This window comes from Periophthalmus magnuspinnatus, chromosome 10 (assembly GCF_009829125.3).
Source record: "Periophthalmus magnuspinnatus isolate fPerMag1 chromosome 10, fPerMag1.2.pri, whole genome shotgun sequence".
In the NCBI taxonomy this organism is placed as follows: domain Eukaryota; kingdom Metazoa; phylum Chordata; class Actinopteri; order Gobiiformes; family Gobiidae; genus Periophthalmus; species Periophthalmus magnuspinnatus.
The window spans coordinates 9,853,951-9,878,150 of NC_047135.1; the positions used below are offsets into that span (position 1 = coordinate 9,853,951).

Genomic DNA, 24,200 nt, shown 5'->3' on the forward strand with positions numbered 1-24,200 from the left:
ATTAAGAAAGATACAAAACTACTACTGGTTAACATGAAAATTAAGTTCACAATACGTGTCCTCAATACTTTCAGATCCATGCAACATGTAATGGGACAGCCTTGTCACGCCGATTGTGGCACAACTGCCCTTCAAATGTAGCCCCCGAGGGATGCAAGCTTGTTTCTCACTCACCATAACAGATTTATCACCACTACCTTAAAAATTAGGAAATAAATAGATTAAGATTATTTAACAAACATATTTCATGTTTTTCTTCAAGAAACTCATTCCCAAAGTGGAGTTTTTGGATCTGAGCCACAACCAGCTGACATCAGTTGAAAACCTCCAGGTAAAACTATAATATCATAGTGTGTGTGCATGTGCGAGCTGAAGGTTTACTTATAATCTATAATTAGTATAGTATAGAGCATAATGGTAGCAGTTTATGTGTAAGTCCATAAAATATTGTGTAACTAATATAACATAAATAGATTGATTCATCAAACAATTATTTTTTTTATTGTTTTTAAGGCATTTTCTGAACAATAATACAGTATATTGTCTTTCTGAAATTGTTATTGTGGGTCCCCCCATAGTCTAAAAACACCTGGACTATATTGGCATAACAAAATTAGACTTTGCTGCTCATTGCATTATCAAAAAACTATAAAACAGACTTTACTGGTCATGAATGACTGGTTAAAGAATAAATATAGGCAGTAAGTAGCATTTATGCTCCACAAGTTGAATAAATATATTTGTGCCATCATAATCTTAAACACGTTATCTGTATTTGCTGATAATACAGTTTGAATGGTGTAATGAAGGATATAAATGTAATAGTCTTGTTTTATTGTTTGTTGCTGTCATTATTTTTCACCTGACAATGACATACAAAAATCTGTTCTATCATATGGCTATCAGATTCATTTCTGCTCTTCTCTCTGCAGCACCTGTACAGCCTGGTTCATGTGGATCTGTCCTTTAACTGTCTCTGCTCTCTGGATGCGGCGCACACTCGTCTGGGAAACATCAAAACTTTGGGTTTGTCCGGGAACCAGCTCAGCAGCCTTCAGGGCCTCAGCAAACTTTACTCTTTAGTCAATCTGGACCTCAGTCGCAACCAGCTCGCACAGGTCAGGATTATTAATGGGTCCATATTACTGTATTTTCTGATCTATGTTACAATGTTGTTTCCTCATCAAAAACATACCTGGAGTTGTTTTGTTTCATTCACACATTTAACCCACAAACCCTGTATGAGTTCTTCCCTCAAACAGAAAACACTCTGTTCCACCTTGTGATGCCATGTGGTAATAGTGCTCCACTGTCTTTTTAAACTCCATACACCCCCACTACAATCATTTGGATGATTAGTCCTGGAAATGTCAATCCCTATTAAACAAAATGTACAAGGTAGCTGTTAAATTTAAAACTTCCACTTCATGTCATCACAAGGTGGAAGAGAGCATTTTGAGTTTTGGAGATTTATACAGACTAATAATAAAGGGTTACTGAATATGTGAGTGAAACAAAACACAATACCAGGTAAATTTTTGATGTGGTAACAACATTCTCACTTGGCTTAAAGCTCACAAGTGTCAATTTTGCATAATATAGGACCTTTAATATAACTGGTTGCTATGAAATGGAGGAAGGAGTCAGAAGCAATGCATTATTTAAAGGTGTTTGACATTGTTCAAAATGTTGAACCATATCAGTATTTGTTAGGTATTGGATCCACAAACTTGACATATTAAATCTCATGGTCCTTTCAACAGACTAAAATCATGAGTTGAATAACAGCACTTCTTTCTCAGGCCATTGTAACAACAGAATTTCACTTTTGTTTATTTGTGCTGACAGAAAAAGCATTGATTGTTAACCATAAACCAGGTCAACAAATCTGCAATCTGACTCCACCATAGAATTCTGAATTGTCCTCAATTTTATAGTATAGGGATTCGATAATTTTGTCTGTCTGAGGCTTGTGAGACTTTAATCAAAGTTTTAAAGAACTGACTTAGTATGGACTACTACAGGTGATTTGTGCTGTTAAACAAGTCTCTGTAGATATGTCTCTCTATATTACAGTCACAAACTAGCTAGCATAAGTTAACATTTTTTCAGTTAGTCACTCAGTCAGTTTGAAAATTTGAGTTTTCAGACTTCAGATCTTACATTTTTGTCTGTGTTTGCTAATGTGTGCAATATATCACTATGATAACTCCTGAATATTCTGTCATAGAAATTGGTGGTTTTCATATGTGATGATGTCAGATTGAGGGCAAGACCTAGATTTCCCTATTGATTACATGCCATGAAATGTTCCACAGTATGGAATTAAACTTGAGTATCTCCATGTAGACAAGCAGTTGACGCGACCAGGCCAATTACAGGTCAGATCTATGGAAAGTCGTAAGAATGCAGTGAGTGAGACTCAAGTGTTTTTATATTTTTGCGATAAAAAAAAAAAAGAGTTTACTAGAAAAGGTACATAAGGTATAAAGTACCTACTTTGTACTTACATACACCTTTATAATATATATAAAAAACATGAATGGTAAATGTAGTTATTTGTTTGTTTTGCAGTTGGAGGAGATCAGGAACATTGGGTCGTTGCCCTGCCTGGAAAAACTGAACCTGACAGACAATCCCATGTGCATCATCCCAGATTACAGGACCAAAGTGCTGGCACAGTTTGGGGACAGAGCGGCGGAGGTAGCGCAGATTTACAGGATTAGATTACATTCACACACACATACCCCCCCCCCACACACACACACACACCCGCACACACACACACACACATAAAAAAATCTCCTACTCAACCTCCGCGGGTGGTCTCATTCCCTCTTTTTCCACGCTCGGGACCTCCACCAGAGGCCTGGGAGCTTGAGGATTCTGCGCAGTATCTTTGCTGTTCCTAGTACTGCACTTTTCTGGACTGAGATGTCTGATGTTTTTCTGGGATCTGCTGTAGCCACTCCTCCAGTTTGGGGGTCATTGCCCCGAGTGCTCCGATGACCACGGGCACCACTGATGCCTTCTCCAGCTCTTCTCTGAGCCCCTGGTATTTCTCTAGTTTCTCATGTTCCTTTTTCCTGATGTTCCCATCACTTGGTACTGCGATATCCACCACAACGGCTTTGCTCTGTTGTTTATCCACCACCACAATGTCCGGTTGGTTCACCATCACCATTCTGTCTGCATCTGGAGGTCCCACAGGATCTTGATCATTATCCACTACACCTTGGGTCTTGTCTGGTCTGGTAGATCTGGGCCTCTATTGCTCTAGTGCTCAAGACCTGCTCCTGTGCAGCCAGGATGATTACTTCTGTGCTATCCTTCAGACCAGCTCTCTCAACCCATTGGTACGATTTCTTGATATCAGCCACTTCAATGTTCTGGTGGAACATCCATGTAGTAGCTTGACCTCCCATGATGGTACCTCCAGCACCTCTTCCTCTGTACTCCACTGTCTGAGACATTCGCTGAGCTTGTCATCTGTTGGGGCCTTGTCTTTATTATACTTCTGGATCTTGGATGTTTCATACTGGACTGTGGCTCTCACACTTGCTAGTCTTCGGCCTCCTTCCTTATAGCTTGTGTACAGTGTCAGGGTGCTGGATTTGGGATTTGGGTCAGAAGCTGTCGGGTCTTAACGTCTGTGGTCTATATTTCCTCCTTTGGCCAGTTTATGATTCCTTCTGGATATCTGATTACTGACAGGGCATAGCTGTTTAATGCGTGGGTCTTGTTCTTGCCATTGAGCTGAATCCTTAGGACGTGCCTTACTCGTTGGAGGTATTTGGCCATTTCCTCTTCAAGGTTGCCATTTGCCGTGTCTCACTCATTTTTAGAGTACAGCTTGATGTCATCCATGTAGAGGAGGTGACTGGTGTTGCTCCATTCCTGAGTCAGTATCCATAGCCAGTGTTGTTGATTATTTGGCTGAGGGGGTTCAGATCTATGCAGAACAGCAGTGTGTCTCCTTGGTATATGCCACATTTGATAGTCACTTGTGCAAGTAGCTTACCATTGACCTCAAGGGTGGTTTTCAACTACCAGATGTACTTCTGTGCTGTGCTCATGTATTGATCCATGTGCCCCACTTATCTTAGCCACAATGATGTCTGACATGAGCTTCCATGTTGTGGAGAGACGGGTTATAGGCAGACGGTTGGATGGGACTGTACTGTCCTTCTAGATCAGGATCGTACGCCCTTCGGTTAGCCATTCAGAGTAAGTCCCATCCCTAAGCAGCTGGTTCATTTGTGCTCCCAGGCGCTAGTTGAGCAGTGAGTTTCTTTAGCCAGTAGGCATGGATCATGGGGGTAAAGTAATATTCCATATAAAGTAATATTCAAAAAACCTGACCTCATCTTGTTGTCATGGACTCAGTTCTGTGTTGTCTCATGTTGTGGGATTTATTCCTATGTTCCAGGTTTGTTTAGATGGAAAAACTACAACAGAAAAGGAGCTTGACACAGTGGAGGTGCTAAAAGCCATTCAGAAAGCCAAAGAAGTGAAAGACCGCAAAAACAACAGCAGCAGCACTGAGAAAAAGGTATATACTGGATTTTTGTTAAAATAAAATTCAAAACAAATGACTGTGAAAGATTTAGGCTCTTGGTACTTCAAGTGTGTTTTATGTTAATAGACTAAGCTATTTCCATGATTTCCCCAATTTAAAAATGACCTCCTTCACTTCTTATCTTGAAATAAAATCTTTGCTATAGATGTAATACACTGCCTGGATATAAACATGGACAAAAGAAACTATATTTCTGAATAAAGTTAAATTAATATGATCTAACATTATTACAATGAATTTCATATATTAAATGGGTGGTACTTAAATATCTTTGTCCGTGTATATATGCCATGTGTGGTTCCACTGAGTTTAGTGCGGATTTTCTGATCTGTGTTTCTCTTGTTTGTTCCCGTCTCTCCTCTCCTCTTCTCTGTGGCCAGCTGCCGGCCCTCCCCAGCCAAGGTAATCATGTATGTATCAGGCTGTGTAGGGCAAAGGGGCATCGGGGGCTCTGGGGCAGCAGCCACATGGGAACAGATACAAGTGGATTCTGAACACTCTGAATACAAATTGAATTTTCAGAACAATCAAATCATTATTCATTCACTCTACCAGCTACACTCTCATTACCTTTATCTGTAGCCATAGCTGCCTTGGAGAAGATTCTACCACCATGACAGCCATAGACATGTGCCATAGACACTGCACTCTCTGTTATTGGGTCTCTGACATAAACTGTTGTAAAGCAAAGTGCACTCACTTCTTGGCATTTGATATTGTTCCATCCTAGGTGTGTGGAAACCATACATCATGTAAGATACATGTTATACTTGTTTTGTTTTATTTATCTGATAATAATTAATCTTAACATGTGGTTGCTGCGTTCAGAAAACATAACATGGTTCATTTTCTTTCATTGCATTTTGTGTGTTATTTATACTGATACTGTGTCATTTAGTTGTGACTACCATGTCCTTCCTGTTGTGAGTGCAGACAGTTTGGCCTCAGACAGTTGTGACAATTGGTTTTGTTTCCTGTTTTCAGTGGTAACGAGCAGCACAGAGGAGACAGCGGTAGCTCCCAGTGTTCTACCCAAAATGGATGCCGGTCCTTCTTCAAACATCCCCAAAATCCACACCACCCTTGCTCCTGCTTCTGTGGACCAGGTCAGCACCAAACACTCAACACCATTTTTTAGTCGAGGTTAGATTTTCTACCTGAGCCCATGTTCAATGTGGTTTGGGCAAGGAACATCATCCTTTCCCATACATTATTCTGGCTATGGCTCCTCACACTCTTATCTCATCTCTGGCACAAAGAACAAGTGACCTGGAGCCTCATTTATAAAAGAGTGCTTCAAAATCTACTTTAAAGAGTATGTACAGACAAAATGCAAATTTCAAATATGTGAAAAATATTGGGATTTATAGAACCCTCCCTGTGCACTCCTTGAAGCACTTTCATCTCAAATTTGTGGTCTGCAGCAGCAATCTTCACACATGATCCTGTCTCAAAGCATGCCCCTTTAACGCCTCCATTTTACCATAATAGGTCAATACACAGTGAGTTCTGAATGAGATTTACCTAAACATGAGCCGATAATGAGCGGGTTTGATTGTCACAGAAGAAGAAGAGAATTCCTGCAGCAGAGGACACAGACGTATGGAACTTTAGTAAAAAGTGAACTCTGAAGTCTTCACTGAATCAACATTTTCACACACTGACAACTGATGTTTTGGAGACTGCAACGAGAGGTTGTAGCCACACAGGAGGGAGGGGGCAGTGGAGATGTGGAGCCATGACCACAGCATGATCGTCTTTTGGCCACGTGCTGCCTCCGTGGATCAGCTGTAGGAGAGGATCAGACATGTGCCCAGCGATTATTTAAAAAAGGACACAGCAACACTGCGGGGATCGTCCAACATCAGCTAGCACCAATGGGCTCCAGTGCACGTGGATAAGTGTGCATGCACGCACATCTTTATTTGTGTTGTGATCATTAGAGGGGAATAAATTGTGTATGTTTTCCACATGTTTGTTACTAACACAGTTCAGTTAGATTCTCTGTCTTTTTCAGAGCAAATGAGGTCAAAATGAACAGTTTCAAACTCACGACTCCTACTTGCTCTCCTTGCCTCTGAGCTGTGTCTCTGAAAAGTGCGTACCATGTACACCAACTCCAGACTTGGAGACATTGTTTTTTTTTTTTTTTAATAAATACCAATTTTGATGTGACAAGCTGTGTATCCACATTACTGACCTCATTTTGTGTGTACGGAGGCTTTATAAATGGGCTTAATTTATAAAGCCTCCGTACCTAGACAAGAAAATCAGTAACTTATGTTTTCATATGGCTATGTATGTGCCATGCTTACCTTGTGATAATATAAAAGGCCTTGCGCTTGTAATGTGCTTGTCAACACTCAAAGTGCTACACTATAGTCATTATTCATTCACTCCATACTCAGTAGTGCTAAACTGCTATTGTAACCACAGCTGCTCTTGGGTAGACTGACTGAGACGGCCAATCTGCGCCATCAGCCCCTTCTACCATCACCAATCTCTCATGCACACACCACATTCATGCTAGAAGAGGTGAAGTGTTTTGGTTGTGGACACAAGGACCAAATCGATCCTTCAACCTATGGGACTGCTCCAATCATTGTGCCACTTGCCACCCCAATGTCATCATTGAAAAAAGTTGTTATGTTTTCAGATCCAAACTCAGGGTGAACACTGCGGAGCTCCCTCTGCTCCTGTTTGGTTAGTCTTAACATCGTCACAAAATCTTTAATAATCTTTAAATGTAGTTTATAAATTTAAGTAAAAATTTTGTTTGTGTAACTTTTCTCTCCTCAGCTGCTTCTGCTCGCCCCCCACCCCTTACACACCACCCTCCTGTTTCTTCTGCAATGCCCCCTTCTGTCCACTGCTGCCCTCTCAACTCCTCTCTCTCTGTGCACACAAAGACTTTATTTCTCAGCTGTCTTTCCATCTCAGCTCTGCTCTGAATGAGGACACTGGAGGGAAGGAGGCAGAGCTACAGAGGGAAGAGGAGCCAATAGTTCAGCATGAAAAAACTGAGCTTAATAAGTCAAGGTCAGACATTTAAAGAGCCTGCATCAGATTTCTTTCCATATGTATATATTGTAAAAGCAGCTCTTAAGGTAAAAATAAGTCTGCTGTGTTTTGTCTATGTCAAATTTTATTGTTCAAGAGTCAAGAAATGCGCAGTTAGCATGCTAACTATTGTTAGTATTACTGTGACCTCAAAGTTGTGAAAAGCGCTTATAAACTCATTGCAGTGAATACATTAGATGATGGGTATGTATAAGGTAGCTTTTGTGAGGAACCACTGATTATTGTTTAAAATGAAATAATTCTGTTCTGCAAGTTTTTAAGAGAATAAAAAACGGATGCATCACCTTTAAAAGCATCGCACATTCACAGTTTTGGAGGTGCAATGGCTTTGTGCTTCACACAATATAAAAAATTATACACTAAGGCCTACTGCCTCCAACTTGCAAGAGAATTCGGTACCTTTGGCACATATCACATGGGATATTCACTCTAGCCAAAGTGGGCAGTAGAAGAACAAAACACAAATATACCTTTTCCTAGACTAAGTTCCTCACTGTAGAAAATATTCAAATTTTTACATAGACTTTTTTTGCTTCCAACTGCCTCCTTCTACTTAGCATATGTTGTGTTGATCTGTCCAGTCCAAGCTCAAGGGACGGATATTTCGAGATGGGTTTGGACGACTCACTGGAGGAGTCCTCTTCCACCGCACTTCCTGTGACGGTCCCCTCACTTCCTGTGGAGGAGGTCCAATGGGGGGTGCCCTGTGAGCAGGTGGAGGTGCGTAAGGCCATCTGGTGCATCTGCCTCCAGGTAAAGAGTGAAGAAGAGGAAATGCAACTGAACACGGGCTGTTTGGTGATGACTGAGCACGTTCTAGGGCTGTTCTTCCTGTCACATGACTTCAGTCTCATCAAACAGGACACAGGTAGGACATGCCTGCTATTTTACTTGTAACTTGTATCTCTTCACTCTCACTTCTTAATGTCTGCATATAGTTAATTATGCAGGTCAAGAGCCTGTTTCTTTCCATGTAGTTGAGCAAACTGTCTTGACCCACTACTGATATACTGTAAAGCAGCTCTTGAGGTCAAAATAAGTCTGCTGTGTACTAGATGTATGTAATTATGGATTGCATAAGCTAACTGCAAACTACTGAAATTGAATTAGTAAAGTTAGTTCATGTTTTTAATACCTTTTAAGCTCCTTTGTCTTCATAATGTCTATCCCTGGGTTTCATAATGATGAAAAATTGATAGACAGTGCCATAGACAGTGTTGGGAAGAATACTTTGATAATGTATTTGAAAATGTTGCATAATACAAAACTTGCATTGTGTTTTGTAACTCATTTTGTTACATAGTTCGGGCAGTCACAGTACTTTACCTTTAAGTTACACTATATTATAGTGTAAACATCCAATATAGGAGTAAAACAGCTTTACGTTTGCTGCACTGTTTGTTATGCATTTATTTATCACTTAGTAGAGAAGTAAGTGCAAATTGTGTCAAAATTATTGATTACAGTATCAGCACCAACAACAGTATGACCAAAAATCAACATAAATTAGAATAGACCGGTATTTTAATGCTGTCATCTGAATCCCACCCTGTACGTTTCTCTGGTTTAGACCCCATTGTCTTGCTGCCGCGGGTGGTCTCCTCTCTGCAGAAGCCTCTCCTCCTCCCCCTGTCAGACCTCCAACTTGGCTCAGACCAGGACCAGAGCTGCCTCCGACTCCGATGCAAGTCCTCTGACATTCTGTGGGTCCTTTTTTCTGACCAGGACGAGCTACGAGTTATCAGAGCTGAGCTGATCAAACTCCTACAGGTGAGTAGCTCAGGTAGAATTGTTCATCCTCTAACCCAAAGGTGAACAAATTCAATCCGTATAACTAGCTTTGCATGTTCTCTCAAGACGAGATGCTTCAGCCAGCCACTTTTCCTGTATTAATGAGAGTTAGTTTGGGCGCTTATCATATATTTTAATTTCTGTTCAGGTTCTGCCCTCACTAAGGTCCAAAATAGCTAATATTGGCACTTTATACAGGACTAGCATATCTCATAACAGAAAAAGACATTAAATACCAAATAGACTAATCACGATATAGACTTTTTGATAGTATTGATCTTGTTGTAAATTTCCTCTTCTAGGTTAGCCCGAGTATTGGACCACAAAGCTGCAAATTAAACTAATCAGACACTAAAACTGTTCAAATAAACTGACTATAACCAGATACAGTGCTGTTAAAACACCATGTACAGTTTGGTAGAAAAAAGTTGATTTACTGTTTAGTCCCATTTTAGTTGTTGAAGTCTTGCATATTCCCACATATAGAAGCACCTTTGTCTTAAAAAAATCAAAAAATCAGAATAATCTCAATGTGATTACAGTTTTAGACCATTTTGGACCACAAAGCTGCAAATTAATCTAGTTTACTAAAACTGCTAAAATAAATTCACTAGGAACAAAAGCAATGCTAGTTGAGTCTTCCCTCTGTTTGCTCCTGGCATTTAGTTACTCCCCCTTCAGAGTGCTACCACAGCACAGTCAGCATGTATCCCGCTAATGAAACTACTGCACATCGCATCAGATTTGTCAAGTTACTGTGTATAGTTTTGTATCATGTTATTGTATATTGGAGAATTGTTGTGGGGGAGCATGGGTGATGTAGTCTTGTGGGCTGTGTATTGCACAGAATCTTACAGCTAACCATATGGAGGATTTGAATAGGGCCCAGGAGAGATCTCTAAAATACTCAAACATGCATGGATGACATCTAAAACCTCTTCAGGCATGTTTTTGGTGAGGGAACAACATCATATTATAACAGAAAGCTAAAAAAAAAAAAAAAAAAAGATTTTACACAATACCCCCTTTTTAAGTAATTATAGATGTCTAACATATTCTACATATAGTTGAAATCTAGAAGAAGATTTTAAGCATAAAGTTGGTCTCATGCTTTATCCGATGGGTCCCATCCATTTTTTATAGTTTCATGTGCATAAGAATATACACGTACATACAACAGGTAAAAATACATCAGTCAAAATTAGACAAACTTAAAGTGCATATGACTGGTTTTCATGTTTTTCTAATTATTATGTGGTTTGGTAGGATAGTACCTATTGGTAAGTAGCTATCATACACTGCCTGGCCAAAAAAAAAAGTTGGCACCTGGATTTAACTAAGCAAATAGGTACGAGCCTATAGGTATGAGTCAGGTCTAGGTTGAGCAACAGTATGTGCTCAAAGAATGAGGTCAGCTGACTACCATCAATGGATTTTTTTCTTCACTGATTGCACGGACATATTCCAAGATGACAATGCCAGGATTCATTGGGCTCAAATTGTGAAAGAGTGGTTTAGGGAGCATCAGACATAATTTTCAACATATGGATTGGCTACCACAGAGTCCAGACCTTAACCCCATTGAGAATCTTTGGGATGTGCTGGAGACGGCTTTGTGCAGCGGTCAGACTCTACCATCATCAATGCAAGATCTTGGTGAAAAATTAATTCAACACTGGATGGAAATAAATCGTGTGACATTGCAGAAGCTTATCAAAACAATGCCACAGCGAATGGGTGCCGTAATCAAAGCTAAAGGCAGTCCAACAAAATATTAGAGTGTGTGACCTTTTTTGCTGGTGGTGACTCTTTTTTTTGGCTAGTCTGTGTAGTTTTCGTTGATTAAGTAGTGTTTGGGAAAAAAAAGTTGAGAAGAAAAGTACAAAATGATTGCATTTTTCTGGCAGTTTAAACCTTCATTTAACCAAATAATGGTGTTGTCATTTATCTTTATTCACATAATCACAATTATTGTGACCATTTAGACAGGTTTTGGCCATTGTTTACTCATTATGGTTGCTAGCTAACAGTTATGGAATTACCTCTACGTATGTCACATCTGCTGTCTGTATCCAACCAGGAAGTAAAATTATAACATTCACCAAAATTACAAAACTAAAAAAGACTAGGCAATATTTCGTATTCAATTTTACATCTAATGACGTTAACTATGCACTTTAACATGATAACAAACAGGATTGGTGGTAGGATTTGATGATGAGAGATGTTAGGCTACATCTACGGCTATCCTACGTCCCTCTTCCTAAACACCAATTCTCGTTTTGTCCTTTTGTTTCAGATGGACCCAGAAAGTCTCAGTGACCCCATTCCAGGTCTGCCTTTATCTCTGCTCAACTCTTGGGAGATGGAGGAGTCCCGTTCAGCAGAGGGAGGTTTTATGGCTCTGCTCTTCCTCTTCTCCCCCTCCTCCTCTGAGCTCCACCCTCTTCTACTTGACCTCTTCAGCCCAGCCCCTCTCCTGCCCTGCCTGCTGTTACTCTCTAACAGACAGCTCTATGTCTGGGTCCCGGACTACAGAGACCACACTGGACCAGGTCTACAGCAGTCCTCGTCTCGCCTGGTCCGGTTTCCTCTGGGTTCAGTCATAGTTCACAGGAAAGATCAGAGCTGCTGCTGCAACAGTCCACAGCACAGACTGAGGTGGGTGTCCTATGGAGTTGAGGGCTACATTAACAAACACCCTGTTCCACCTTGAGTTGTCATGTGGTAATACAGGAAGTTCTCCACTGTGTTTTTAAACTCCATACACCTTCACTAGAATCATTTGGATAATTTCCGCCCTGGAATTGCCAGTCTCTATTAAACTAAAGGTAAATGAAACTTAACTTGAAAACTACCTTTTCATAACATCACAAGATGGAACAGAGCATTTTGAGCTTCAGGTACTTTTTGATGAGGCAACAACATCTAAAATGGCTTAAAAGCTCAATTTAAGTCAATTTTGTATAATATAGGACCTTTTAAATAGACAGCAGAACAAAACATTTAAACAATAGTGTAATAAATGTACTACATAAAGTTGGAATGATATCCCCTCTAGAGCTGACAAAATATACAAACTTCTAATAGGCAAAAATAATATTATTCATCTCTTTTATTTAGCAATAAGTCACTATAGTAATTATCGTGAAAGGCCTAATCGTGCTTGAAGTTGAACATTCAATACAAGTATATTTGTTTGATCAATTCAGTGATTATTAGTAATAATTGGTCATGTACAAAGCCAGAAACACTTTTCATCTTGCCTAATAAAACATTGGCACACAGGATCATGGGTCTGTTTTAGGGATACACCAATATTCGGAAGAACGGATATTGGCTTCTAAGACACCTGTTTAGCCAATATCCCATTTTGGTCTATAAATTGGTGTAACAGGATGCCAATGTTAGCCCAAAATATTAAACATGTATTTTTACAAAGCTGTTTTGTAGTTACTTTAAATGATAAATAACAGATTTTAAAAGGAAATAAATTATATTTTCATTCTCTGTCCTAGTATTGGTTGATATTGAGTATTGGCAGATACTTAAAGCCAAAGTATCAACATCGGTATTGGAATAAAAAAAAGATGGATTGGTGAATCCCTAGTCTGTTTACATCCACTTGCGTTAATAAAAAGTTACAGGTCAAGTCTGAATCATTTCTGTACATGACAACTGTGGTTACAGTTTGTGTCATTCAGGTCCTCAGTTGCAAGTGCCTAACCAGAAAGTCCCTTTTAATGCCTATGCATCAGGTGGTTAGAGTGTTGGTCCCCCAACCCGAAGGTCGGAGGATCGAGTCCGGCTCAGACCAAGTTCTTTCGTTGTGTCCTTAGGCAAGACACTTCACCCACATTGCCTAGTATGAAAGTGGTGTGTGCGCGAATGATAGATGGTGGTCGGAGGGGCCGATGGCGCAGATTGGCAGCCTCGCTTCCGTCAGTCTGCCCAGGGCAGCTGTGGCTACAGTAGTAGTAGTAGCTTACCATCACCAAGTGTGGAAATGAATGAATAATGACTATAGTGTAGCGCTTTGAGAGGCTTTGAAAAAGCGCATTACAAGTGTAAGCCATTATTATTATTATTTGACCATTGGACCAAACGCACGTAGTGGACATTAGTGGCATTATGACATGAGCTCACCAGGGCTTGTCGTTGTAGATGGAGTCACAGTGTTCAGCTGCTACTGTGTGGACAGACGCTGCTGCTGCTCTTCCCTCTGCCTCATGATGGTGCCTCGTTCCAAGGGAAGCTCAGCCTCAGACGGGCCTCTCTGGAGGGGGTCCGGATAGTCGCTCTGCCACAGACCTGGACTTCCAGAATCCAGCAGTGTAAGAATCAGCTGCATTTTATCAGACTGGAGGAGTTCAAATGCATGTTTTCTTTTTCAGAGTGTACATATTTCATTTTTAATCATGTATTTTTGTTTCTAGGTGGTCTCAGATCCAGAGAGCAGTGCTGTTGTTCCCAGATCACCCATAGTGACAGGTAAAGCCAAAATTAACCACAACAAAAATCACATGTGCCATTATTGTAGTTTAGTTAATGACCTTACCATAAGAGATTTTAATTAGGATTTTGTTCTTGCAAACCTTGCCACATGATATTGTGTTGATTATTCATCACATTTAGCCTTGTAACAGACAATGATAATACTGTTAATGATACACCCTTTGTGGCTTTGAACTCACCTGTCTGTATTTTTATACTTGTCTTTATCTTATTTATTTCATCTTATAGATTATTTTGTATTATGTAGGACTGGGCTTTTATGGCTTAGTAATTTACCCTGAAAAAATTAAATAATAATTTGCATTTTTCCTCTTCAGTTTCTCATCACTTTCCATTTCTGTGGAAGAGAACCAGCCCTCCCCCCATCTCACACCAGGGCTTTCCCCAGGACTGAAGCTCCTCTCTAGACTAAACTCTCAGCAGCTGCAATCTCTCTTCCACAAACATGTTGCTCTGGTAACACTTTTTTTGGCTATTGATGAATCTTAAATTGTGTTTTAGCTTGTGTTTTTTGGCTACTCCAATTCCTGACAGGATATTGTTATGAAATGTAGTATTTTCCAGTTACTCCTATGCATTACCCTGGTTTGTACTTGACCTGTGTTTTCATCCCAGTCTCCTCTCTCTTTATTTCAGACTGACGGTGAGGAGCTGAGGCAGGTCTTGTGGTTATCTGTGGTTCTTTATAAATCTCCGGAGATTGAACTCACCTGTTTGCTGCTGCTCTCCTCCAATGCCATCTACTTCCTGTTAGAAGACTCCGCCTCCTCGCTTGGCCCACCCTCAGGTACTGTCTGGGTGGGATTTCTTTAGTATCATGTTTACACAGCAATCCACAAGTCACATTCTGTCCATTTGCAGCCAATCATGTTTCAGATCCCGGTTGTGATGTTTTTAACAGTGGGAAATTATTTTTGCAGTTTATAGTTTATCTGAGCAGCTCCCTTACCAAAAAACACCTAGAACTTTCTCAAAAGTCTGCCGTTTATTAAAATGGAAATTATGGTGTAATCTAAATTACAGTATCATATTGAAGTTTTATGGAATTGTGATTTATCATTTCAATGTAAACTACACCTAATACATTGAAGTTTTGGAACATTTATCTGTAGGGGTCCAGGACACTGTACTGTGGTCATTCACAGCTCCTGACAGACTGCTATAGTTTGATTACACATTTAGGTCTAATGTAGAGAATCAATTTCTCTGAACACAGTCTCTCTCTACTCTTGGACAAACATGTTGGTAAATAGTTTATTGTTGATGATGAGTGATGTTTTCTTGTTTGTTCACAGACCTGGAGGTGCTGGAGTGTGCTGACCCCTCTGTATGCCTGTGCTGCTGCCTCTCCATCTCTCTGTCCCACATTCAGTCTGTAAACGTGGGGCTGTTTGACCAGTACTTCAGGATAGTAGGTCTGTGCCTGAATTTGATTTTAGACATGATTTTTTTTCCTGGTTTAGTTGTCTCCCCCCCCCTTCCTTACTACAATTTTTTTACTCTTCTTGCACAGTGCTATATTTTTTGTTTTATTATCATTATTTTTATCAATTAAAAGTTGTTTTTTGTTATTTATTATTCAGTCACTCAGCTGTAATTGGTAGCATTTGAAAGGACAAGTGCCTTTGGTAGCATTTGAAAGGACAGGTGCCCCTCCCCCGAACCGCCACCTTAACGTGGTGGAGGGGTTTGAGCACCCGAATGATCCTGGGAGCTATGTTGTCGGGGGCTTCATGCCCCTGGTAGGGTCACCCATGGCAAACAGGTCCTGGGAGACGGGTCTGACTAAGAGCGGTTCAGAAGCCCATCATGAATAGAGAAACAACGAGGCCAGTTACGTCGCCCGGACTGGCGTTACCGGGGCCCCACCCTGGAGCCAGGCCTGGGGTGGGTGCTCGGCAGCGAGCGCCTGGTGGCCGGGCCTTTCCCCACGGGGCCCGGTCGGGCCCAGCCCGAAGAAACGACGTGGGGCCGTCCTCCCGTGGACCCACCACCTGCGGGAGGAGCCATGAGGGGCGGGTGCGGAGAGATCCGGGTAGCAGTCGAAGGCGGGGACCTCGACGACCGGATCTCTGGACATGGAGACTAGCTCTGGGGACATGGAATGTCACCTCGCTGGGGGGGAAGGAGCCTGAGCTTGTGCGGGAGGTTGAGCGTTACCGGCTAGATATAGTCGGCCTCACCTCCACGCACAGCTTGGGCTCTGGAACCCAACTTCTTGAGAGGGGTTGGACTCTCCATTTCTCTGGCGTTGCCCGCGGGGAGCGGCGGCGAGCTGGTGTGGGCTTGCTCATTGCCCCACAGCTCAGCCGCTGCGTGTTGGGGTTCACTCCGGTGAACGAGAGGGTCGCGTCCCTGCGCCTTCGGGTTGGGGACAGGTCTCTCACTGTTGTGTCGGCCTACGGGCCAAACAGCAGTGCAGAGTACCCGGCCTTCTTGGAGTCCCTGGGAGGGGTACTAGACAGTGCACCAACCGGGGACTCCGTTGTTCTCCTGGGGGACTTCAACGCCCATGTGGGTAACGACAGTGACACTTGGAGGGGCGTGATTGGGAGGAACGGCCTCCCCGATCTGAACCCGAGCGGTGTTTTGTTATTGGACTTCTGTGCTAGTCACAGCTTGTCCATAACAAACACCATGTTCGAGCACAAGGGTGTCCATCGGTGCACATGGCACCAGGACACTCTAGGTCGGAGGTCGATGATCGACTTTGTTGTCGTGTCATCTGACCTCCGACCGCGTGTCTTGGACACTCGGGTGAAGAGAGGGGCTGAGCTGTCAACTGATCACCACCTGGTGGTGAGTTGGATCCGCTGGCGGAGGAGGAAGCCGGACAGACCTGGCAGGCCCAAGCGTATTGTGAGGGTCTGCTGGGAACGTCTGGCGGAGCCCTCTGTCAGGGGGGTCTTCAACTCCCACCTCCGGGAGAGTTTCTCCCTGATCCCGGGGGAGGTGGGAGACATGGACTCCGAGTGGGCCATGTTCTCCACCTCTATTGTTGATGCGGCTGCTCGTAGCTGTGGTCGTAAGGTCTGTGGTGCTTGTCGCGGTGGCAATCCCCGAACCCGGTGGTGGACACCGGAAGTAAGGGATGCCGTCAAGCTGAAGAAGGAGTCCTATCGAGCCTTGTTGGCTCGTGGGACTCCTGAGGCAGCTGATGAGTACCGGCGGGCCAAGCGTGCCGCGGCTCGGGCAGTCGCAGAGGCAAAAACTCGGGGTTGGGAGGAGTTCGGGGAGGCCATGGAGGAGGACTATCGGACGGCCTCAAAGAGATTCTGGCAAACCGTCCGACGCCTCAGGAGGGGAAAGCAGTGCTTCACCAACACTGTTTACAGTGCGGGTGGAGAGCTGCTGACCTCGACTGGGGATGTTGTCGGGCGGTGGAAGGAATACTTTGAGGATCTCCTCAATCCCACTGTCACGTCTTCCGAGGAGGAAGCAGAAACTGGGGACCCAGGGGCGGACTCGTCCATCACCCTGGCTGAAGTCACTGAGGTGGTTGGCAAGCTCCTCGGTGGCAAGGCTCCGGGGGTGGATGAGATCCGTCCTGAGTACCTCAAGTCTCTGGATGTTGTGGGACTGTCTTGGCTGACACGTCTCTGCAACATCGCGTGGCGGTCGGGGACAGTACCTGTGGAATGGCAGACCGGGGTGGTGGTCCCTCTGTATAAGAAGGGGGACCGGAGGGTGTGTTCCAATTACAGGGGAATCACACTCCTCAGCCTTCCCGGTAAGGTCTATTCCAGGGTGCTGGAGAGGAGAATCCGACCGATAGTCGAACCTCGGATTCAGGAGGAGCAGTGTGGTTTTCGCCCTGGTCGTGGAACACTGGACCAGCTCTATACTCTCCATCGGGTCCTCGAGGGCTCATGGGAGTATGCCCAACCAGTCCACATGTGTTTTGTGGATCTGGAGAAGGCATTCGACCGTGTCCCTCGTGGTGTCCTTTGGGGGGTGCTCTGGGAGTATGGGGTCCGGGGCTCTTTGCTAAGGGCTGTCCGGTCCCTGTATGACCGGAGCAGGAGCTGTGTTCGCATTGCCGGCAGTAAGTCAGACCTGTTCCCGGTGCATGTTGGACTCCGCCAGGGCTGCCCTTTGTCACCGGTTCTGTTCATTATATTTATGGACAGAATTTCTAGGCGCAGCCAGGGGCCGGAGGGGGCCTGGTTTGGGAACCACAGGATTTCATCTCTGCTGTTTGCAGATGATGTTGTCCTGATGGCTTCTTCGAGCCAGGACCTGCAGCAGGCACTGGGGCGGTTTGCAGCCGAGTGTGAAGCGGCTGGGATGAGAATCAGCTCCTCCAAATCCGAGGCCATGGTTCTCGACCGGAAAAAGGTGGTTTGCTTTCTCCGGGTGGGTGGTGAGTCTCTGCCCCAAGTGGAGGAGTTCAAGTATCTCGGGGTCTTGTTCACGAGTGAGGGAAGGATGGAGCGTGAGATTGACAGGCGGATCGGTGCAGCGTCTGCAGTGATGCGGTCGCTGTATCGGTCCGTTGTGGTAAAGAAGGAGCTGAGCCGGAAGGCGAAGCTCTCGATTTACCGGTCAATCTACGTTCCTACCCTCACCTATGGTCATGAGCTTTGGGTAATGACCGAAAGGACAAGATAGCGGATACAAGCGGCTGAAATGGGCTTCCTCCGCAGAGTGGCCGGGCGCACCCTTAGGGATAGGGTGAGGAGCTCAGTCACACGGGAGGAGCTCGGAGTAGAGCCGCTGCTCCTACACGTTGAGAGGAACCAGCTGAGGTGGCTCGGGCATCTGCTCAGGATGCCTCCTGGACGTCTCCCTAGGGAGGTGTTCTGGGCATGTCCCACCGGGAGGAGGCCCCGGGGAAGACCCAGGACACGCTGGAGGGACTATGTCTCTCGGCTGGCCTGGGAACGCCTTGGGGTCCCACCGGAGGAGCTGGAGGACGTGTCCGGGGTGAGGGAAGTCTGGGAGTCCCTGCTTAGACTGCTGCCCCCGCGACCCGGCCCCGGATAAGCGGAAGAAAATGGATGGATGGATGAAAGGACAAGATCAATATGGCAATTTTATGTACCCAGTCCCTAATAGAATGTGGTTAAACATTTGAGGAGTTTCTGAGTGGACATTTCATTAATAAATCTTATAAACCTATAATATTGTTAAACAGGTCTTTACCCTTGATCAGAAGTTATGGCATATGTTTTAGATCTGTTTTTTTCTCTCCTTTTTGTAGGGAGCAGTGGTGACCAGGTGGTGTGCTGCTTAAGCCGGGACTCCTATGGTACAGGGCAGTTTCTTCAAGAGCTGATGTCGGTCCTCAGTCTCCAGCAGGGGGCGCCACCTCCGGAACCGTCAGAGCAGGACTTTTACTCTCAGTTCAACTGCTCAGGTCATTGCTGCCCTAAAATCTTTTCAAAATATGATACAAATGTTGCATAGACCTGCTCCAGCCTCACTTCTTATATGAACTGGAAAATTCATCTAGGCATACATGAAATTAGGTCCAAAAAGACTCTATGGCACGCTGAATTCAATGTAAAACAAAGACGCTGGATCCAGTATGCGTTTTGTGTATTTAATGAATGGGCAATGGACATGCAGCTATCGGTAACATAAACAGCATTGATATAGAGAGCAGGAATATTGCAGGGATGAGTGTGTTATTGATAAAATAAAACAAAAAACAAAAGCAATATCAGTCAACAAAAATTATGGTTACCCAACCAACCTCTGTCCTCCTCCCTCTACCAGGTGAGTGTGTGCCCTTGATCACATTCGTTTGCGCCCATGGCCACGTGACCTCACCACCTCTTTTTCCTCCAGGGTAGTAGCCACACACGTATACACACTGTGCCCAAGATGTGTCTCTTATAGTTAGTATTGACCGGGGTTCTTGAGCAACAGTTTAATCTTCTTGGCTCTTCCTGCAGGTAAGATGCAGAACTATGAGATGGTCCACAGCTGTGTGAAGTTCATCTACCCTAGTGAAGAGGAGATGGGAGACCTAACTTTTATTGTGGCTGAGAGGAAGAATGGCTGTGCCTCTTCCTCACGCAGCTTCAACATCCTCCTCTACCTTCTCGTGTTCCAGGTACAGCTGGTTTAGTCCTGGTGGAATGTTTACTCATGTTTGTAGTGTAGTCCTGGTTTAGTCCTTTTTGCCTTGTGGCCGTTTTTACATTTTAATGCATTCTGTGGACTGACCCCAGTGCACAGTAGATTTAGTTCAGTTTACTTCACTTTGGGTTGATCCAAAATTGCCTTGCCAGATGAACATGTCAAACAGCAGCCCTGCTGTGCTAGTTCAAAAAACAGTAGGTTTTTGGAAAAACATTTTTTTTGTCCAATTTCAAGCATTTTTACTGTCAAAGTGGGCAGTAGGTCAGCTCGTGGTTGGCCACGTTTATACCACACTTGCCTCACTACAGAGTGCAAGAGAAGCTTTTCCCTCGAATCAGAATGCGACTGTTGGGTTCACCCCAGCCCAAGCAGACCACTCTTGGAACAAATGCTCTTTTATGTCACCCTAACTAGTGGTAGTGTGACAACGGCCTTAGTTCTGATCTAGATATGAGTTGGATCTTGCTCAGCCCTGTGCGAATGTGCGCTACACAAATAAACTTACCTTGCCTTGATTTAGTCCTTGTATGGACCTTTAATCCAGATGTAGCCTTGATTTTGCCCCTGTTGAGTCTAATTGTTCCTGGTTCAGCCCTGGTTAGATGCCGTTTGGTCCTTGTTTGCTCCTGGTTTTAGTCCTAGTGGAAAAAATATAAATTTTAAAACGGATATAAATTTCAGCACTTGTATTGTTTGGTTCAGGTGTTACCTCAGAGCTCCGCCTCCTCTGGTTCTGGCCCCGTCCCCTCCAGCTCCTCTGGTCCAATCCTGCAACCTCGGACTCTGATCCTCACCAGCACAGATGTGTTTCTACTGGATGAGGACTACGTCAGTTACCCTCTACCCGACTTTGCTAAAGAGCCTCCATCCAGGTGAGGTCTAAACCAATTTTAGATCCGGCCTAGGCCTGATTTAGTTGAAATTTGATCCAGGTTTAGTTAAATCTCACTACATGGACAATCTGTAGTAATACTTTTATCCCAGAATCAAAAAGTAGGGCTGTGCCATTTAACAAGAGCCTGTCATCTGTAATAAGCAGTGATATGCCTGGACATGGAACAGAGTTCAGACTTTAAGAAGATAAGATAAGAAAGAAATGTGAATTTTTTATTTTTATTTTAAATGACAATTATTAAAACTATGTATTTCTATCTGTCTTTAATAATACAAAATATGAGGAAATTTTGTTTTGTATCCATCAAGCTCTACTAAAATTAAAAGTTTTAAAGCAGCACTAAATCAAATAGTAGTTTTCTGCAATAATCTAAAATGAGCCAGTTGCTTTCTTATACATTTGGCCTTGTTTTGTCCCTCCTAGTTTTTTACTCATTAATTAAATCTTCACCTTTAGGTTTGTTTTTAGTTCAACAAATCAAGTCAGTCAAATTGTATAACTTCCTAAACCTGCTCAAACCTCGTCATATTCTTATCAGGCATGTTATTTTTATTTTATCCTCTAGGGAGCGCTACCATCTCCGCGAGGCCCGACGTATCCGCGACCTGGATCGCGTTCTTTTGGGGTACCAGACTTACCCACAAGCTTTGACTTTGGTATTCGATGAACTTCCCGGTCCGGACCTGCTATGCCCCCTTTCAATAGACCACTTCTCTGCTCAGGCCACACCCACCGAACCAGTCACACCTGCGCTTGGAGGCGGAGCTAGGTGTCCAGGGAGCGGGGCCTACTCTGGAGAAGTGCAATGGTGCGTTTTTGTCCCTTCAGCAGACAGTAGAGAGAGGCTAATATCACTTTTGGCACGGCAGTGGGAGATGCTATGCAGTAGGGAGCTTCCTGTTGAATTGACTGGATAATATAGACTCAACCAGATGCCATGCCAGAGTCCCTAAATAATTTCTCCTTGTTCTTGGTGCTCTGCTTGTGGAGGAACAAAACTCAACAATGGTAAAGTTAAAGGAGACTGACCACTTCTCTAAAGTCTGGAAATTTTCTGGAAAAACATGGGAAGGTATGGATAAAAGTGGACAGCTACTATAATAAAGCTTGGAGTCAATCAATCAATTTTGGGTTTCTTCCAAGTTTCAACAGATCTTCATTGGAGCACAGTGCACTGCCACCATGGAGAGTGCACCAACCATTAAGCATACCAAACTTACAATTTACAGACTCACAACAAAGGCTTTGTTTATAATGTTATAAGCACAAAAACATGACCATCTGTATTGGATAAAACAAGTATTTTTAAAGCAGTATTCAATAGCTTATTTTTAATGTCTTGCCTGCATTTTGTTCCACATTTCAGACTAAAGCACTATTAAACTTTTCTTTTATTTTCCCCTCAGCTTATCCATACAATTTTCGTAATTTTGACAGTGACACTGAAAATGGAGAAATAAAGCCACCTGTAGCTTGTTTAAATAAGTAGGATGTACCGTTTTCTCGCAAGACACAAAACTTTGTTTAATTTCATTCGCCCACATGCTTAACACACACATTTTGCATATTTAGGCTGAGTTCTAGTCTCACACATAAAAAAACTCCACTCCTCCTATTGGTCAAGCTCTGTCATGCTCTGATTTAAGATGCTCAGATTTAACCAATGACAGAGGAAGCACCTAAAACTGCAAATTGAAGTTATAAATGTTAAATTCCACCATTTAACACCTGTGTAATCATTCAACCATGTGAATCTTTGTAACCACTATCAATCAGAATTACAATATAGACACTTTTTAAGACTTTGAAAATGGCAATACTACAACCAGGGCAAAGAACATTATTATTTTAAAACATCTTTCAAACCAAAATGTATCAATTTGTGTATTTTTTAAACTAAAACATTTCTATCCTGAATTATGAACTGTACCTTGAAACTGTTGGTTTACAAAACACACTATAATGATCAGTTTTGTATGAAGGAGATTTATGTCCAAGTCTTTTATTGTTTTTGTACAGTAATACATGAGGAAATTACTGAAGATATTTATTATCTGTTTACTTCAATAAACAAATACTATTGATAAATAGTTCTAACTTTTTTGTGATTTTGGGAGACCTTTATAGACCCAGGATCCAACAGTATATTAAGTTTTTGAAAACATTTTGACCAAAGCTGCACTCAGCAGTTAGTTTGTGATGTGTTGGCACTTTACTGACACCTTTCTGCTTCCTGTCTGCGTGACCTCACTTCCTGTTCATGTCAGTTACCACAGGGATCAGCAAAAAATAAAGGATTCTGAACAAGGAATGCTCCAGCTCAGCAGAAAACTGGGAATATACTAAAGATGACTGGAACACAATTGTCTAAAACATGTCACATGCACCAGGTGAAGTGTCTCTAAATGTCTACACACACATGTACAGGTGAAGTGAGTCAATATGTCTATGCACACATACACACATGCGTACAGGTGAAGTGTCTCTAGATGTCCACTCACACACGTACAGGTGAAACATCTCTAAATGTCCACACACACTTCTCTAAATGTCCACACTCACATGCACATACACACAGACACATGTACACATGAAGTGTCTCTAAATGTCCACACACACGTACAGGTGAAGTGTCTCTTGATGTCCGCACGCACACGCACACATATACAGACACATGCGCACGTGAAGTGTCTCTAAATGTCCACACACGTACACGTGAAGTGTTTCTAAATGTCCACACGCACAGGTGCACATACATGTACAGGTGAAGTGTCTCCAAATGTCTACACACGCACACATGTACAGGTGAAGTGTCTCTAGATGTCCACATACACATACAGATAAAGTGTCTCTTGAGGTCCGCGCACACACATGTACACGTGAAGTGTCTCTAAATGTCCACACACATGTAGAGGTCAAGCATCTCTAAATGGCCACACACAGACACACATGTACAGGTGAAGTGTTTCTAAATGTCCACACACATGAGTAATACTAATGAGTTTTTTTATGATTTTATATATCACCTTTCAAGATTCTCAAAACACTTTTCATTGCATTATTCACTACACAATCTGTGATAGTAAACTATTTTTTAAATCGCAGCTGCCTTCGGGTAGACGGATGGAGGTAAGGCTGCTATTCACTCACATGCACACCAGTCATTCACAGACAAGCTGGTTGAAGTGTCTCGCCGAAGGACACAATGACAGTAGGATCTGATCAGAATTGCAATGGAACTACTGACCT

At 43.0% G+C, this 24,200-nt stretch overlaps 1 protein-coding gene across 4 annotated transcripts in view; it reads left to right on the forward strand.

The window, feature by feature from the left end:
• Positions 1-23,039, forward strand: part of nisch (nischarin) — a 28,565-nt gene extending 5,526 nt beyond the window's left edge. The window contains exons 9-28 of one of the 4 annotated variants that reach the window (XM_033974045.2): positions 263-331; positions 933-1,118; positions 2,575-2,703; positions 4,430-4,552; positions 4,960-4,981; positions 5,564-5,685; positions 7,236-7,282; positions 7,379-7,618; positions 8,242-8,528; positions 9,231-9,430; positions 11,751-12,112; positions 13,616-13,785; positions 13,888-13,942; positions 14,284-14,422; positions 14,603-14,753; positions 15,262-15,381; positions 19,170-19,325; positions 19,867-20,027; positions 20,759-20,928; positions 21,517-23,039. In XM_033974045.2, coding sequence (XP_033829936.1) covers positions 263-331; positions 933-1,118; positions 2,575-2,703; positions 4,430-4,552; positions 4,960-4,981; positions 5,564-5,685; positions 7,236-7,282; positions 7,379-7,618; positions 8,242-8,528; positions 9,231-9,430; positions 11,751-12,112; positions 13,616-13,785; positions 13,888-13,942; positions 14,284-14,422; positions 14,603-14,753; positions 15,262-15,381; positions 19,170-19,325; positions 19,867-20,027; positions 20,759-20,928; positions 21,517-21,868 — 3,261 coding nt within the window. In that variant the 3' untranslated portion in view covers positions 21,869-23,039. Of the gene's footprint in view, positions 1-262; positions 332-932; positions 1,119-2,574; positions 2,704-4,429; positions 4,553-4,959; positions 4,990-5,563; positions 5,686-6,143; positions 6,677-7,235; positions 7,283-7,378; positions 7,619-8,241; positions 8,529-9,230; positions 9,431-11,750; positions 12,113-13,615; positions 13,786-13,887; positions 13,943-14,283; positions 14,423-14,602; positions 14,754-15,261; positions 15,382-19,169; positions 19,326-19,866; positions 20,028-20,758; positions 20,929-21,516 lie in introns of those variants that run through there. The other 3 variants (XR_004541943.2, XM_055224539.1, XM_055224540.1) reach the window with 3 other exon arrangements.
• The last annotated feature ends 1,161 nt before the right edge of the window (positions 23,040-24,200 follow it).